The 14,705-nt window shown below is 34.0% G+C and overlaps 1 protein-coding gene across 2 annotated transcripts in view; it reads right to left on the reverse strand.

Annotated features, from left to right (window-relative positions):
- Positions 1 to 647: 647 nt before the first annotated feature.
- Positions 648 to 14,705, reverse strand: part of LOC105830998 — a 134,211-nt gene continuing 120,153 nt past the window's right edge. Inside the window, exons 4-8 of one of the 2 annotated variants that reach the window (XM_028192775.2) lie at positions 14,246 to 14,323; positions 11,317 to 11,498; positions 8,854 to 9,082; positions 6,491 to 6,597; positions 648 to 5,472 (exon numbers count right to left, since the gene is read on the reverse strand). In XM_028192775.2, the coding sequence (XP_028048576.1) occupies positions 5,347 to 5,472; positions 6,491 to 6,597; positions 8,854 to 9,082; positions 11,317 to 11,498; positions 14,246 to 14,323 (722 nt within the window). In that variant the 3' untranslated portion in view covers positions 648 to 5,346. The remainder of the gene's footprint in view (positions 5,473 to 6,490; positions 6,598 to 8,853; positions 9,083 to 11,316; positions 11,499 to 14,245; positions 14,324 to 14,705) is intronic. The other variant, XM_012670788.3, reaches the window with a different exon arrangement.

A 14,705-nucleotide genomic window follows, 5' to 3' on the forward strand; every position in this document is an offset into this window, starting at 1 on the left:
CCTTATTGCACCGCACGATTTTCATTATAACAGACAGCATTTATTCCTCAAATGCAGAATTTTTTATGACTCACAAATATTTTTACAATAAAAATCGACTTTCAACTCACACACGAAAAATATGGTCAGTCCATAATTTCTCGCCATTATCGACTTCAACTTGATTTAATTGATATTAACATTGCACGGAAAATCGTACAATGAAAACGAGCTTGAAGAAGTATAACAATCAGCTTAGTTATTGATATAAAGGGAAATTGAAGATCATAAGAGTGAAAGAGTACCTGTGCATTGACTAGTTTGTTCCAGACAAGCTGCGTGTGAATCATAGATAAAATATAACACTCACAATTTATGAATTATTTTCAAGCATGTATAAATTCATATATTACGTAATGTATAAAATTCAATTTAAAGAAGAAACTTGTAATTGTAACAAATTTTACTTATGATATAAAATCCAAGTACAATAAAAATAAATTATATGAAATAATTATAATTAAAAAATTGTTACTATAATAAAAAGTATCATAGTAATTATTGCAAAAATTTTTACTTATTACAAAATCATTCATTAATATGAACAATATAGATAATTCTATTAGCATTAAAACCTTTGTAGAGAAAGAGAAAGGAATTTTAGATTCTTTTTTTTTAGATGATATTCATTTACATTGTCACGTATGGATTAATCCATAGATTTATAGATTAATTATTTTGGTCACATATATTATTTGTGGATTGGATATACAAGACTATAAATATCTTTGCATAAGTTGCATCATAAAACAGATAAATAGATATAAAGATTTCCGTATATGACGTGTGCATATTTAGAGATTTTTAAGTGCTGGAAAATATATTCCGATTATACGGAATGTGAAAGCTTTGTTTTTAAAGTGGTACTAATTTTGAAGTTTTCTGAGAATTTTTACAAAATCGGTTGATCAAAAATATTTCTGCTTGCATAAAGATGCATAAAGAGTTCCCATTTTATTAAAAAAAAAGTATTTAAATTTTACTAGAAATACCCTGCAAATCTTTTTATTCATATAGATTTTTCAAAAAAATAAATCTTTTAGAATATAATTGGTTGTTCCAAGAAGACATTAGAAATTAATGATAAGGTAGATAATCAATGTATTGTATTTTAATTGTATATATGACTATTAAATTATAATAAGACGTGAAAACTCACTGAATATCTTTGTATCAACGTTCTCTTAATGTTCTTTCCAAATATACGTACATGTACAATAGATAGCGGGAGTTAAATATGTACGTCAAAAGCTCTAGTCTAAACAGTCAACGTGAAGAAAAAATTTTATGGACGTGCTGGATGCAGACATATTACCACTGACGATTTTTCATTAAATTCAATTATATGAAGTTTGATGGATTTTTTGATTTTTTCAGCAACATTATTACTAAATGCTAATAGATACTAAAGTTTAAACTATAACGTTCAGGCAACAATATACTGCTTAATATACTGTCATAATTTAATGTCATTGATTACTGTCGCTCAATAATTTGATGTTATTGTTATTATTAGGAGAGTGTGATGATAGAAAAGTTCTTATATCCATCCATCACGAAACCTATCAAAACGAAGCTAAAACATTAAAGTATTGACTTCTATGTGATCGATATTTTTTTAAAAAAGAGGAGGTACCCCTTAAAAATATTTCTTCTTTGTAAAAACTTTGATTTGCACATTTAATTAAAATTAATAGACAAAAAGCATTGTTTTGATTTTGGAACATCTCTCGCCTGTATCCAGCTTCGTGAATGAGGATACTAGTTAGGTTTGATTAGACATTTTGATGAATTATACTTTTGATTACAAAATGCTAGAACGGTTTAAAGGGGAGATACAGTGTTGAGGGAAGGGGGAGCACTAACCATCGGCAAACATTGGAAAGGGCCCGCAACATGAGAAGCGACGCCTCCAATTGTCGTCCCAATGTTTACCGCGCATTGTATTTTGTATTTTGATTTCGGGCTGTCAGCCATTTTTTAATACGTATTTTTATACGTACTTTTAGTATATAGTTATACATCATTACATGCTTATAGACCTTAACGATACAAGTACAACAAAATCCTAGACACCTCCCATTACGGTTGCATCTCAAATTAAATTGCTGGCACTAAATTTCACGTCGTTGCAACTACATTAAAACGTGTAAAAGTTGCATTTTGCATTACGCGCGACCGTGTAACACGTGCGTTTTGGCTTCTCTCATCTTTACGTAAATACTTACTATGAGGTATAGCACTTGGAGAACATGATACATTTTATATGTCGGACAACCGATCCGATGATATCTCCTGTGTTTATCAATTATCGAACAGCACGATATGCATATTCAAATGCAAATACTCTGAACGAAAGTCCATCGGGAAAGATTTGCGAAAATTTCGAATTTTAATGTAATACCATCTATCAACGGACTTTCATCCTTCTGCGCGAATTATCCAGATGCGAATGGCTTTAATAATTTAAAATTACTCATTAATTTCGCTTGGATACTCGTGTTCTGGCTCGAGCCTGCTTCGATTTTATTTCCGTTACGATTTCTTGACCGGCAAGCCGTAATTACTTTTCTCAAAAAATCTTCAGGTTTAATTTTAAAATGTTTTTAAATTTCTTGCTTAATAGAAATATGTGGTTTTTTTAAATAACGTTAATATTTTTCCCTTGTCCCGATTAGGCACTTCTCGCATAATTTCTCGAGGGCTTTTCCATCGGAGTGTGTAAACATGACATTGGTGATATGTTATGCAAAATTAATACATTTAATTAATGTTTTTATCTTCCGAGTATCTTACGCTATTTAATATGTGTACGGAGAACGTTACTCACGACTATTATCGTCAAGCATACGCAATCTCATTGTATTTAGCTAAATGTGACTGTTCAACGGTGAATTTTATGTAAATCCCAACGGTAATTAATTACCAACTAATTTCCTTTTTGTTCAATGTCATCTATCTAGCGCTTGAAAATCGCGCCTAATATAAATACTCGAGAACTGCATTTAGTACTAAATGTACGATGCAAATCTATTTATCACTAACTCATGTATGAATATATTCGTACCCATGGAAAATTTCGCGCTGCATTAAAAATAAAAATGTATATAGGTGACATTCTTGCCGTTCTGTTCTCGCACGAAAGAAACATTAGTTGATCCATACATCGTAAATACCATCTTAGCTTATAATCTCGCGATTCGTAATGAAGGCGTTGCATGTATTTTAAACGGGGGCCCATTAATATTTATGGTTTGTACATACGACAGAATAGCCGATTAATATTAAACACTGCGTGCATATTTTTGGTTACGTAAAAAAAAGTGATTGATAAAAATGTAAATTATGTATATAAATATATATATCATAAAAAATTGATTTTTTATTGAAATTGACTTGAAAAAATATCCTTCAGAATGCTTTGTTTAAGCTAAAATATAAGGATTCCCCAAAAAATTCGTATATTATATTTTATGTAGAATCTATAATTTATCCTTAAATATGTAGCACTGAAATAAATTAAATTCAAATCATGTACATGTGTTTTAAATCTGTTTCTATATCTTAATTCATACATTTTAGATTATTGTTCAACTTCAAGACATGCATTCACGTCTTATAAAATGCTGCTTAAATGTACATAGACATTTGAAATATTTCAATATACCAAATATATAATTCGAATAATTCACAAAAATTTCCACACTCAAATAGTTGGCCTTGCAAATTTTATTTATTTAAAATGTCAATTAATCTATATTTCTTATTCATAAATGTGTATTATTTTCGGCATTTTTCAAATCACCTAGTCTCTATCTCTGTCGCAGATAAAAAGCGAGGATTTCAAATATTCCCAATTTACATGCTAAATATATAATTCATATATGCACACAATATATCCAAATTTTTCAATAAAATCTTCATATTCAAAGTTAACCGTATTGTAAATCTTAGTTTCAGTGTTAAATTATTAATTAATATTTTTCATTACAAATACGTCTTCTTTTCGCAGAGCGTTGCTCAAGCGTCTGGAATCATTAAATCTTTGTCCTCTTCGTAGGTAAAGTGAATATTCGGCCGCGCGAGACCGACGACGTCCTTTATTACGAGAGTCCTACACAGCAGGAAGCAGGTAATAATGCTCCACATTGACATTACTCTCACAATTTCACGCTAATTTCACGCACACGAGCTATACCTATGTACAAACACACGCTCACAATCTTATATGAATTTACTCGACACCCCGTAGATCTTGCGAATTACTCCTAATTAATTACGGTATACCACATGCATACAACACTCACTATTATAATAATAGCGGATCTAGCCTCTTTTATTTGTGACGTGCGAGCGACTATTCCGATCCAAAATCAGAAATTGTAAAACGATCTCTTGGCCTCTACGTTGGAATCTCGCGAATCCTGCTACTTGGACTTATTTACTTGGAAGGATTCAAGTCACTCTTTTTCCACAGAGTGACAAATGGGATTTTTTTAAATATTGAATTTAATATAAAGTTCTAGAATTATTATATTTCATCCACGTACTTTTTGATCAAATCTAGAGTACGAAAATTCAACGCGATATCATTATCATAATCTTCAATGTTTAATCGAATTTAATTATAAATTAATATCCTCTAGCTACATAGAAAAACTAATCCTTTTTATTCTTTATGAAATATTTTTATCTTTATTAAGCATCAAATAAAGCTTCTTTTCTGTTCTCGATTTGTTTTTTTTTTCTTGCGATGATTAAGCAGCAAGTAGCAGCATTCTCATAGCTATACGAGAACGACCTCATGACCTACCTTGACTCCACGACTATTCCATCCTCATGATATTCCGGCGCTCTTATAGCATGTCGAGGTGTCCATTGCTACTCCACGATGTTCAATGACGTACTTCAGCGCGATATTCAACCTCTTATCATTTCTCCCACCTCTTGCCGAAACTTTGCAAAACACGCGCAAAGAGGAGCAGGAGGTTCTAACTTACCTGCGAGAAATTGTATACGTTTGGTACAAGCGTGATGCAACTTGTTCCAGATTTGGCCCAAAATCCGAATGAACAAAGATGACGTTTGTTGGCGAACGGTTTGGACAAGGTAACGAATCAAGAAAATGTGAAATTCACGGAGAAATATAGGATGGAACATAAAATCACAGGAATTACTCTGTCCAAAAATAAAATTATCAGTCAAAGCTGAAGCATTCTGTGGTTCACCCCCTTCACCGACGATCACGCGGCGACTCCAAAGAATTTATAGGGTCATACGTGGCGAACGGTGGAGGGGGTCGGGCCGCTATGCTTGGTCCACCTCGTGACAAACTTCCATATAGTCCGGGTTGTGCATTATATCCTTTATCATGTCCTTTAGTATCGTGTAACGCGGGAACATCGGATACAACTTCGAACTGTTGTACTCCTCCTGCGACAGAAAGTAGCCCTTATTTCGGTCATAAATAAACGACAAATTGTATGCTCATGTCTGTTTTTTTTTATCCTAAAAGTTTCTATAATCCAATTTATTCTTTAAAATATCGTTAATTAAAAAATATCTTTAATTGGCGATACGACTGCAGTCAGAATTTGATCAATCAAATCTTTTCCGAGAGAAAATTATTAAACCATAATAAAACGTAAGTAAACGTAGAATTTAATTCTAATAATTTAATTCTAATCGATGATAATTTTTTAAGTAATTCAAAATGTGTCAAATGTGCAATGTGTGATTTCTTTGTCTTCAAAGAAGCATTATGAACGACAATTTCTGAGTGTATGTTCGCGAAAGAATAAAAAAACGATGTAAGTTGGTTGATACTACGATACCTTCGCCTTTAATCTTCGATTTATTTGACACTCCATAAAAGAAGAAAGTAAAACGAGTAGATGATAACCGCTGTACCATCGACTGAAAAGCGTTATAAGAGTAGCAATACGCAACTTATTGGAACATAAAAAGAAAAAGAACGATCGTAACAATGTCCTAATATGACAGCTGGTGTTACGTTTCGCTGCTGTTGAACAGTATTATCTTTTTACGACCATCATCGTAGAATTATGATCAATATAACTCATGTCAAAGAACTATCTCAGGAGAAAGAACGTTATTATTTAAAAAATCTTTTCAGATTTAATTTGAAAGGAAATAATAAAATTAATTCCTTATAAATGAAAAAATAACGTTCAATTTTTTAATTAATTGAAATGAACTAATTTAATAGATATATTTCCGGAAATTTTGATTTTTATGTTGAAACACTGTTTTACATCATTTATAAAACGCAAAGAAAATATTCAATAAAATTTCGAATTGAAATAAAAATGTTTTCAAAGTATGACGATTAAAATATATTTTCATGTGAAATATAATTTCCCTTAGGCACACTCATACATTTTACATGACAAAATAGTCTGTAAAGTTAAGCATTGTAAAAAATACATACTTTCAATACTTTGATGAGGTTTCTGAGACCCGTGTACTTCTTCAGCAATCTGTACAGATCATTGGTCATCTGGGTGTTCTCAGCTTCGATTTGCGCCGTCGTCATATCTATGCAAAGCACATTATGCTTATTAATTCATTTAATTTGTCAAATATCATTCTTATAAATATAATCTTAATAAACGTATCACGAAAACATAATTAACATTAATAAATGACTACCAACGGAGTCAATCAACTTATTTAAAAAATTCTATCTGTCTTTTATAATAATTGATTCTATGGCACAACCTTTTATATTCTACATGCTTAATTATTGTCATGAAATTGCTTTTGTGTCAATCATGTAATGTAAAAGTGCTACATACGTATGTATGTGTACTGACGCAGAATAAGTTTTTTTAGAAACTTTTTAGTAATAATAAGCAGACACAAAAACAAATCAATGTCGGATGTTGCGTGCGGTTACATCAACGTAGTTCGCTTGGCATTTCAGCGAGAGGCATTAATTAACGCTCAGAGAAATATTGCTCTTGCTGGAAAAATAAAAACCAAGCGGAAACGTTGGCTGTTAATACATGCAGTCCAGAATCAAACTGTAGTACTGGCACAGCAAGTGCAATTTGATATCAGACAAATATTTTTAAAAACTTCCCATAGTTTTTATTTTTTTACAATGTTTTCAAAAATGGTATTTCAAAGGTTTTTATTGTTTACTGAATATATACGTCTGTTTCCACTGACTGATGTAGAATATTTTGATAATAGTTTCTATTATTTAAAGTTTAAAATATAGTTAAATATTTAAAATATGTATATTTAAAAATATATCATACTTTGTATTTCTTCTCTATAAAAAAATAAAATAAAATAAAATAATGGGAAAAACCAATGTAATGGAAAGGTACAAAACGAAAAACAAAATATAATAAAATAAAACTAGATATATATACATATATATACACATATGTAAACATATATAAACTCGGAAAAAAATTTCAATAAATTAACCAAGTTAATTAATGGTTTCAATTAACCATTTGGCATGAGCTATTTGTATCGAATTATTTTAACTAAAATTCACATTTCGCGATGAAATAAAGAGAGGAAATATTTCTTTGATTAACCAAGCGAAAAAGGGCGGTGTATTGTATCTGCAGTGAACATTTTTAATTACAGCACCGGCACGGCGCGCTTGTACTATCGACAATTTACGTTGATAATAAGTTCCCCTTTTTGCCGGAGTAATTTACGAATTTGCGATAATCACGGGCAAGCGCGCGATCGCATAGTATCGCGACAATACTGGTGTTCGTATTTACGGGGTGCATCACGGAACACAAAATAAAGTATAATTTTCGCCTCATATCGCAATAATGAAAAATATATCATAAATCTTCCACGTTTTCTGGAAAAATTATAAATTGTACAAGACATCTGTTGAATATTTATGAGACCGTAAAAACTAGCGTAAACGAGACGAGAAAAAGAGATTAATTAAAAAGTACGTAGCTTTTCATTTCTCTCGTAGAGTTTTCAATTCTATGAGTTTTGATTTATTTTAGGACCAGAATTTTTTTACTTTGCTTTAAAAGAAATCAAATTCGCCAATTTTCTATTTCAACAATATTTCATCAACAAAATGTTTATACAAAGTATTGATAATTTTGACAATACTTTTAATATTGTTAATTTAATATTGTTAATATTGACTCTTTAAATATAACTAAATATAATTAAATCTTTAAATATAATAATATGAAATGATATTAAACGTAAGAAAATTAATAATAATGTGTAATTATGTTTCATCTTAATGATACAGTGAAACTGATCTCCGATCTCTTGAGTGCTATAATGGAAAATGAAATATTATCCAGAGTTGAAAGCTTTCCAAGGGATAGCCATTGAATCGTGTCTCTTCCGTATAATTTGCACAGCATGAAAAATGTTACTATTGTTTTGCCAGCGCAGAGCGTATAATATATTATATAGTGTAGCTTTTTTAATTATAAAATTATAAGAAAGAAAGACAAATAGATTTCATTGTAGGAATAAAATATAAATTAAATTAAAAGTGAACTAAAAAATAAGTTTAAATTCTCGTTAAGCGAACATTAATGAAGCAAAAGAAAACGGCTCGAGGTTGACTTGCAAATAAATTAATTGACTTCCTATTCACTGAGCTCGCATCGATTAAAGGCGTTAAAGTCGGACAATAATCAAAGTCGCGGCTAGGAAAACGAACGGCATGGACGGAGAACAATCGACGGAGGACAATGGAGAATTGTTTTCTTCCTACGGTAAAACCTACCACTATTACTACCCTTGACAACGATCGATTACCGCACTCCAAATACTCACTCTCGAGTCTTTCGATGCGCTCCCTCTTGGTCTCGGCCTCCTCGGCGAGACGCGCCGAAGTTTTCACGCCTTCGCCGCTTTTGTGAGTCTTCTCCATGATGGAACAGGCACGCAGCACGAAAGCGGGCACGGTCTCCTGCTTCTCCTGCCTCGGTATATCCACCAGCGTCCAATATTGCGTCTCCAGCTTAATTACGTCCTGGAAGGGCGAAACCGTCGGTAGCTCAGGCTACCGTCGCAACGACAAAAAAAGAAAATGGAAGGAAAAAAGCAGCGCGTTTGTGCAAGGCGATCGGCCATTGTACAGTGAATCCTTTTATCCGCGTGTCTTTGAACGAGTCACTGGCCCATTCATCAGACGTGGTTTAAGAAGATCAATTTTATCCGCGTCTTTAGAGAACGTAGCATCATTAATCTGTATTTATATCTGAAATTATTACATACTGCAAAGACATTTTGTCTGATCTCATTTTATTATAACTTTCCTATCTGCTGTTTAAAAATTGTTTTCAGTCACATATTTCTATATTCTTGTATTAAACGTAAAACATCCCTGCCATAGTTTGTCGAGAAGACAATCGCCATTCGTCCGATAGTTGGAATAAATGTAGCAAATAATGCTGATTACTTTCAAAACTAGCAGATACTGTTCAAAACTAGGAATTTTAATAATTTTAATAACTTTAATTAAATTAATCATCAATTATTATTGAAATATATTCTAATTTCTTTACTTCAATTTATTTTACGTTTCTTTTAACGGTTTGATTTTATTTTACTTCAGCATCAATTTCTTAATCTATTCCCTTTAAGATCGTTTCGTACAAAAACCGATTTTAATCAATTTATATCGTTTAATTCCGTAATAGCGAAAAGACAGTTAATTTCAATAATATCGTAACAAAAATAGCAACTTTATATTATCCTTACAAAAGAAAAATAATAACGATTATATCTGCGATATAGTGTGCTCCTGTGTTGTTTCCTTTTTCTCTCGCATGTTGCTAAGCACTTCAAACAATATACCTCGGGATTACACGGCCGTCGATGAAACAAACGGCGCGATTTACAGGGGGGGCAATTTTATTTCGCGTTCGTATCGCTCGAGGATTAATCCCAAGTTGGTTTTTCCTCCGTTGACAAGGAAAAACTCCGCGCACTCGATTCTTCCGATAGCGGCTGCGCCTTGAAACGAAAGTTTACGCCAGAAACAAACGTCGTCGTCCGAGCGAATGCACCTGCGGGACCAACGGGATCGCAAATCCCTATGTATGCACCCCGTGGGAAGCATAAAAAAGTCTCCCTCCCCCCAAAAAAGGAGAGAAAAAACAAAACTGAAAGATGGCGATAACGCGCGCTCGTCTTCCACACCAACTGGCGAACGTGTCCGACGATCATGCTGGCTATCTTTAGCGTGCATCTTTATTTGTTGCTTGAGTCCCACGGGCACGCAATCTATCTTTCGGACAACAAACGTCGCGCTTGCTGCAGCGTGCATTTGGCGTAGGTATTTTCAAAAATAAAACGACTGCGTCACAAATTCTTCCCTTTGCCGTTGCTGTTCGTCCGTCGATTTTGTGCAGCTGCGAATTTCGCACCGCGAAGTTACACGGTGGACGAGTCCGGATATTTTGCGCTCTGTTGCCTGTTTACTGACGTAATATCGTACATCTCCACTACTTTTCCGCGGTTTCTTTTTACTGCGTTCATTACCGGACTTTTTTTTAATTATCGCTTCTCAATTGCTCACCGAATATCAGGTCGATTCACAAATTTATGTATCGCTGATTTTCAAAATAAAGTTAAATGTGTTATATTGTGAGCTACACATTTTTAATAAATTTATATTACATTTATATGCAATCTAAATTTATAATTGTCTACAATTTATTGCTACCTTTCTTCCCATTTTTTATTACAGTTGTCAAAAATTGACACATGTTTATAATAAATATTATATGTATCATATAATTTTGTAAATAAATATTTGATTTATTTCAGTCAAGGAATGAACGGAAAGAGACAAGATGCGATGATAACATTAATAAATATCATTATTTGAGAAAAATAATTCTGCAACACAGATATTATAATATTTACTACGAAATTATCTACAAATTATTATTTTTTAGATCCTACATAACTTGGACAAAGTCAATTATAAATTCCCCAAAAAAGCCAATTACAATTTATGTTACGGTTACAAGTTAATAATTAGTTCCTTAGCGATTCCTTAAGAGAGAGAGCAAGAGAGCCGGCGCAAGTGACACGAGTTCTAAGTTTCAGCGGGAACGAGCTCCGTGCCGTTCGCCGCTTACCTGTATAAACCGCGGGTGGCATAATTACAACGTAATTACGTCAAGCGACAGTCTGGTACTGACGCTCGCCGAGCACAAAGCGCTCGTGGAACAAAAACACATGTTACATACATCCAATTACGACGCTCGGTTTCTTATGTCTTACCTTGATCATATTTTTTAGGAGGTTGTAACGCTGGAACACGTTGCGCACTTGCTTGCTGTCGGTGTACTTGCACATTAATTCGACGAGGGCCCTCTTAGCGGTGTCGTAGCTGCCGTCCAGACGTATCCTCACGACCCTCAGCCTCTCGTTCGTTTCGATCACCTCCTCTTTCGTTTGTCCACCTGCGTCCGCCGCAGAGAAGCCGTGTTGGCAATTTGAAAAAGTATCGGAAGCACGGGCAATTTCCCGCGATTACGTATACTTCTTCCGGCCGCGCATCGACACGTTTTACCCTCCCTCCCCCCCTCCCCCCCCCGACTACGATTCGATCGATTTTATCACGCGCTTCAATCATCGTGCGTCGCGTTTAACAGGGCTGTTAAATTAAGCGTGACGAGAACACGACGAAGACAGCGCGCATGCGAATGTCGCCTTCAATTAATTTCCAATTAACTCGACGCCGCGATAACGTCGAAAGTTTCGACATAAATAAATCGAGCACGGTAGGCGATGCGATAAGCAACTCAGCCGACGTGTTTCCGCCGTAGTTTCGTCGAATTTGTAGCAAAAGTTCGAATTCCAAGTATAAACAAAATCACGAAACACTTTGAGCGACATAAGATGCGTCAAGAAAGTGAAAAATTTTATTGATTGCTTCCGGTTCAGATTAAATAATTCAGTTTTTAATACCTTTTTTGTAAATTATTTACGATAATTATAATTTCGAAAATTGTTAAAGAGTTGCGAGAAATAATGATCGCCTTGACTTTCGTGAACGATAAAATCGATTCATTTCACATTCTTCTGGAAATTTGTCATCAAAATGGAGGTCGCGGGTACCCGATACATGTGTTATTATACGTTAGGAATTTATCTGATCGCATTTTATGCGGTGCGGCGCGGCGCGACGGCGCGGAATGTTAACGTCAGAATTAATCATAGTTCCGCATTCGTCGATGGGAAAACGTTAATCTAAGCCTGACGGGATTCTCAGCCGACGACGAAGTTTCCGACTATTCAGTTAATAACACCGACAGCCGACACACCGTTACTCTCCGGTCCAACCGAATACAGGAGTTTCCGCTTCGATTCCATTCATGGGACAACTAACAACGTTCACTGTTGGCACACTGCCAGGCACTTATTTCCGCGCGATATGTACAAACGTCTCTATTGCCGATTCATCGGAATTGTTGCACTTGAAAACGAATGCTCGCCCGTTTATCTTCAAATTCGTTTAAAGTACAATCAGAACGGCATTATAAGTATTGACGATTTAATTTTGCTAAACAAAACTCGAAGCTAAATTCGTGTTTAAGAGTTGATCTAATACAGATGAGATATTCTCTATATACGTTTCTCGTTTTATAGGAGATGGAAAGGTTTGAAATGGACGAAAAATCAGTAAACTTTGATTTTTTAATATAGGCATATAAATAAATTGAATATAAAATTCTTCTGCGCAGGTTATTTATATTACTAATAATTTTTTTACTACTAATAATTGAAAAAAAACTACACCGTTATAAAATATTGACATATAAAACTTCTGCAGTCTGACCCATCACGTGGTGTAAATATATGATTTTGCAGAGATAACTAAAAAATGAACAAAAATATCGAGTTTTTAAAAATGTTTTACAAAATTAATAACGATTCAATTTTACTTTAACCGTTATTTATGTATATGTTGTAACAATAAAAGCAGTTTTTTATTTTTTGTATTTTTAATTTTTACTGCATTTTTCAATTCTAATTTATTCCATAGAATCCGGAAAGCTTCCGAAATATGTCGTTTGGTTTAATTAAATATGTCAATTAGATCTCTCTCTCTCTCTCTCTCTCTCTTTCTCTTCCACAATTTATGTAAAACCACTACGATGGGTCGGACTGCAACAGCTTCGTATGTTAATATTTTGTAATTTTGAAAGTTATTTTTTATTCAAAAATATATATCGAATAATTACATTACAAGCCAACACTGATTGTTCGGGAATGTACAATAATTTATTACCTAAGTGAAACTAAGTGAAAACTACAATGTTTCAGGACCAAATATACAACATATAGTTCACATGGGTTAGTGATAGTAAATTCCACTTACATAATAAATTATTGTATACACGAGCATTCAGTGTTGGCTCGTAATGATGTTATTTTATATACATTTCTGATTTAATTTGTAATTTGTACAATGTAATTGTACAATTTTTCATTGTTATTACATAAAGTATATTAGTTCAAAAATTCTTCCTTCTACAAGAATGCAAGCATTGATTAAACTTGTGACTACCGACTTCTCCCTCGAATATTCCTCAAACATTTATTATAATTATTGTAACAATTGATTGAAAATTTTTAAACATTTATAACTTTTCAATAAAGCATTTTCAGTCATAAATTTACTACATACAAACTTTTTTATCTTCTCGACCTCCTTAACACGTGGTACAAAGTTTGGCCCTGACCTTTCCAGACATCCTGTACAGTATAAATATCCCACAGAAGCATTTTGCATTCAATTCATTTCTATACCTATAGTAACAAAGTTTGCCGAGTTTCCGCCATTACACAAACTATACTTCTCCCCTCCCCCCTCCTTAATAGAAGTACATACACGCAAATTATATTCAGAAAGTTTCATTCGTAAAAACTTTTCCCTTTCATTTCACGGGAATTATTAGATTATATCTTTCTAAGTATGATCATCGAGGAAGATCATAAATTCACAACGATTTCTTTTTTAACGCGCCGTATGAAAGTATTCTTAAAGTAAGAGGAAGGATTGCACACGAACACCCTCGCCATCATTCCGCAGTCTTTTTTAACGTGTAAGGTTATTGAGTCGTGGCGATTCGCCGAGATAGCGGCTAAAGTTTAATTAAACTCCCACGCGAGATGAATGTGATAAAATTCTGCTTGGACTTACTGGAAGTGCCCTCGTCCTTCACGTCTTGGACGATCCTTCGCACGCTCTGCGTGAACTTGCCCACGAGATTGGTGCTGGCTGAAACATACGAAGTCCGAGTTGAGAGACAACACAGATTTTTCGATAACGTAAATACAAAACACAGATACAATATCCTACAATTTTGAATTAAACAGCCTCGTATTGTTCGACGCCCGATGAATAATATTACAAAGTCAAATTGGCGAGAACGCGCGCGCTCTTTTTTACGCGCGCCGGATAAAGACGCGCGGGAATAATGGATGAGGTCTGCCGAAAGGATGAGGAAAAGAGAGATCACTCCACATGTAAGAGAAGGGGTGGGAAGGGAGGGGATGTAAACGTCACTCAGTGCATCCGGCAAGAGGATGACTTGACGAGAAATACCAACATCGCTTGCGTCCGCGTCGAGCGACATAAAGCGCGGCGGCGCGGAAAAGTA

Source organism: Monomorium pharaonis, chromosome 5 (assembly GCF_013373865.1).
Source record: "Monomorium pharaonis isolate MP-MQ-018 chromosome 5, ASM1337386v2, whole genome shotgun sequence".
Lineage (NCBI taxonomy): Eukaryota > Metazoa > Arthropoda > Insecta > Hymenoptera > Formicidae > Monomorium > Monomorium pharaonis.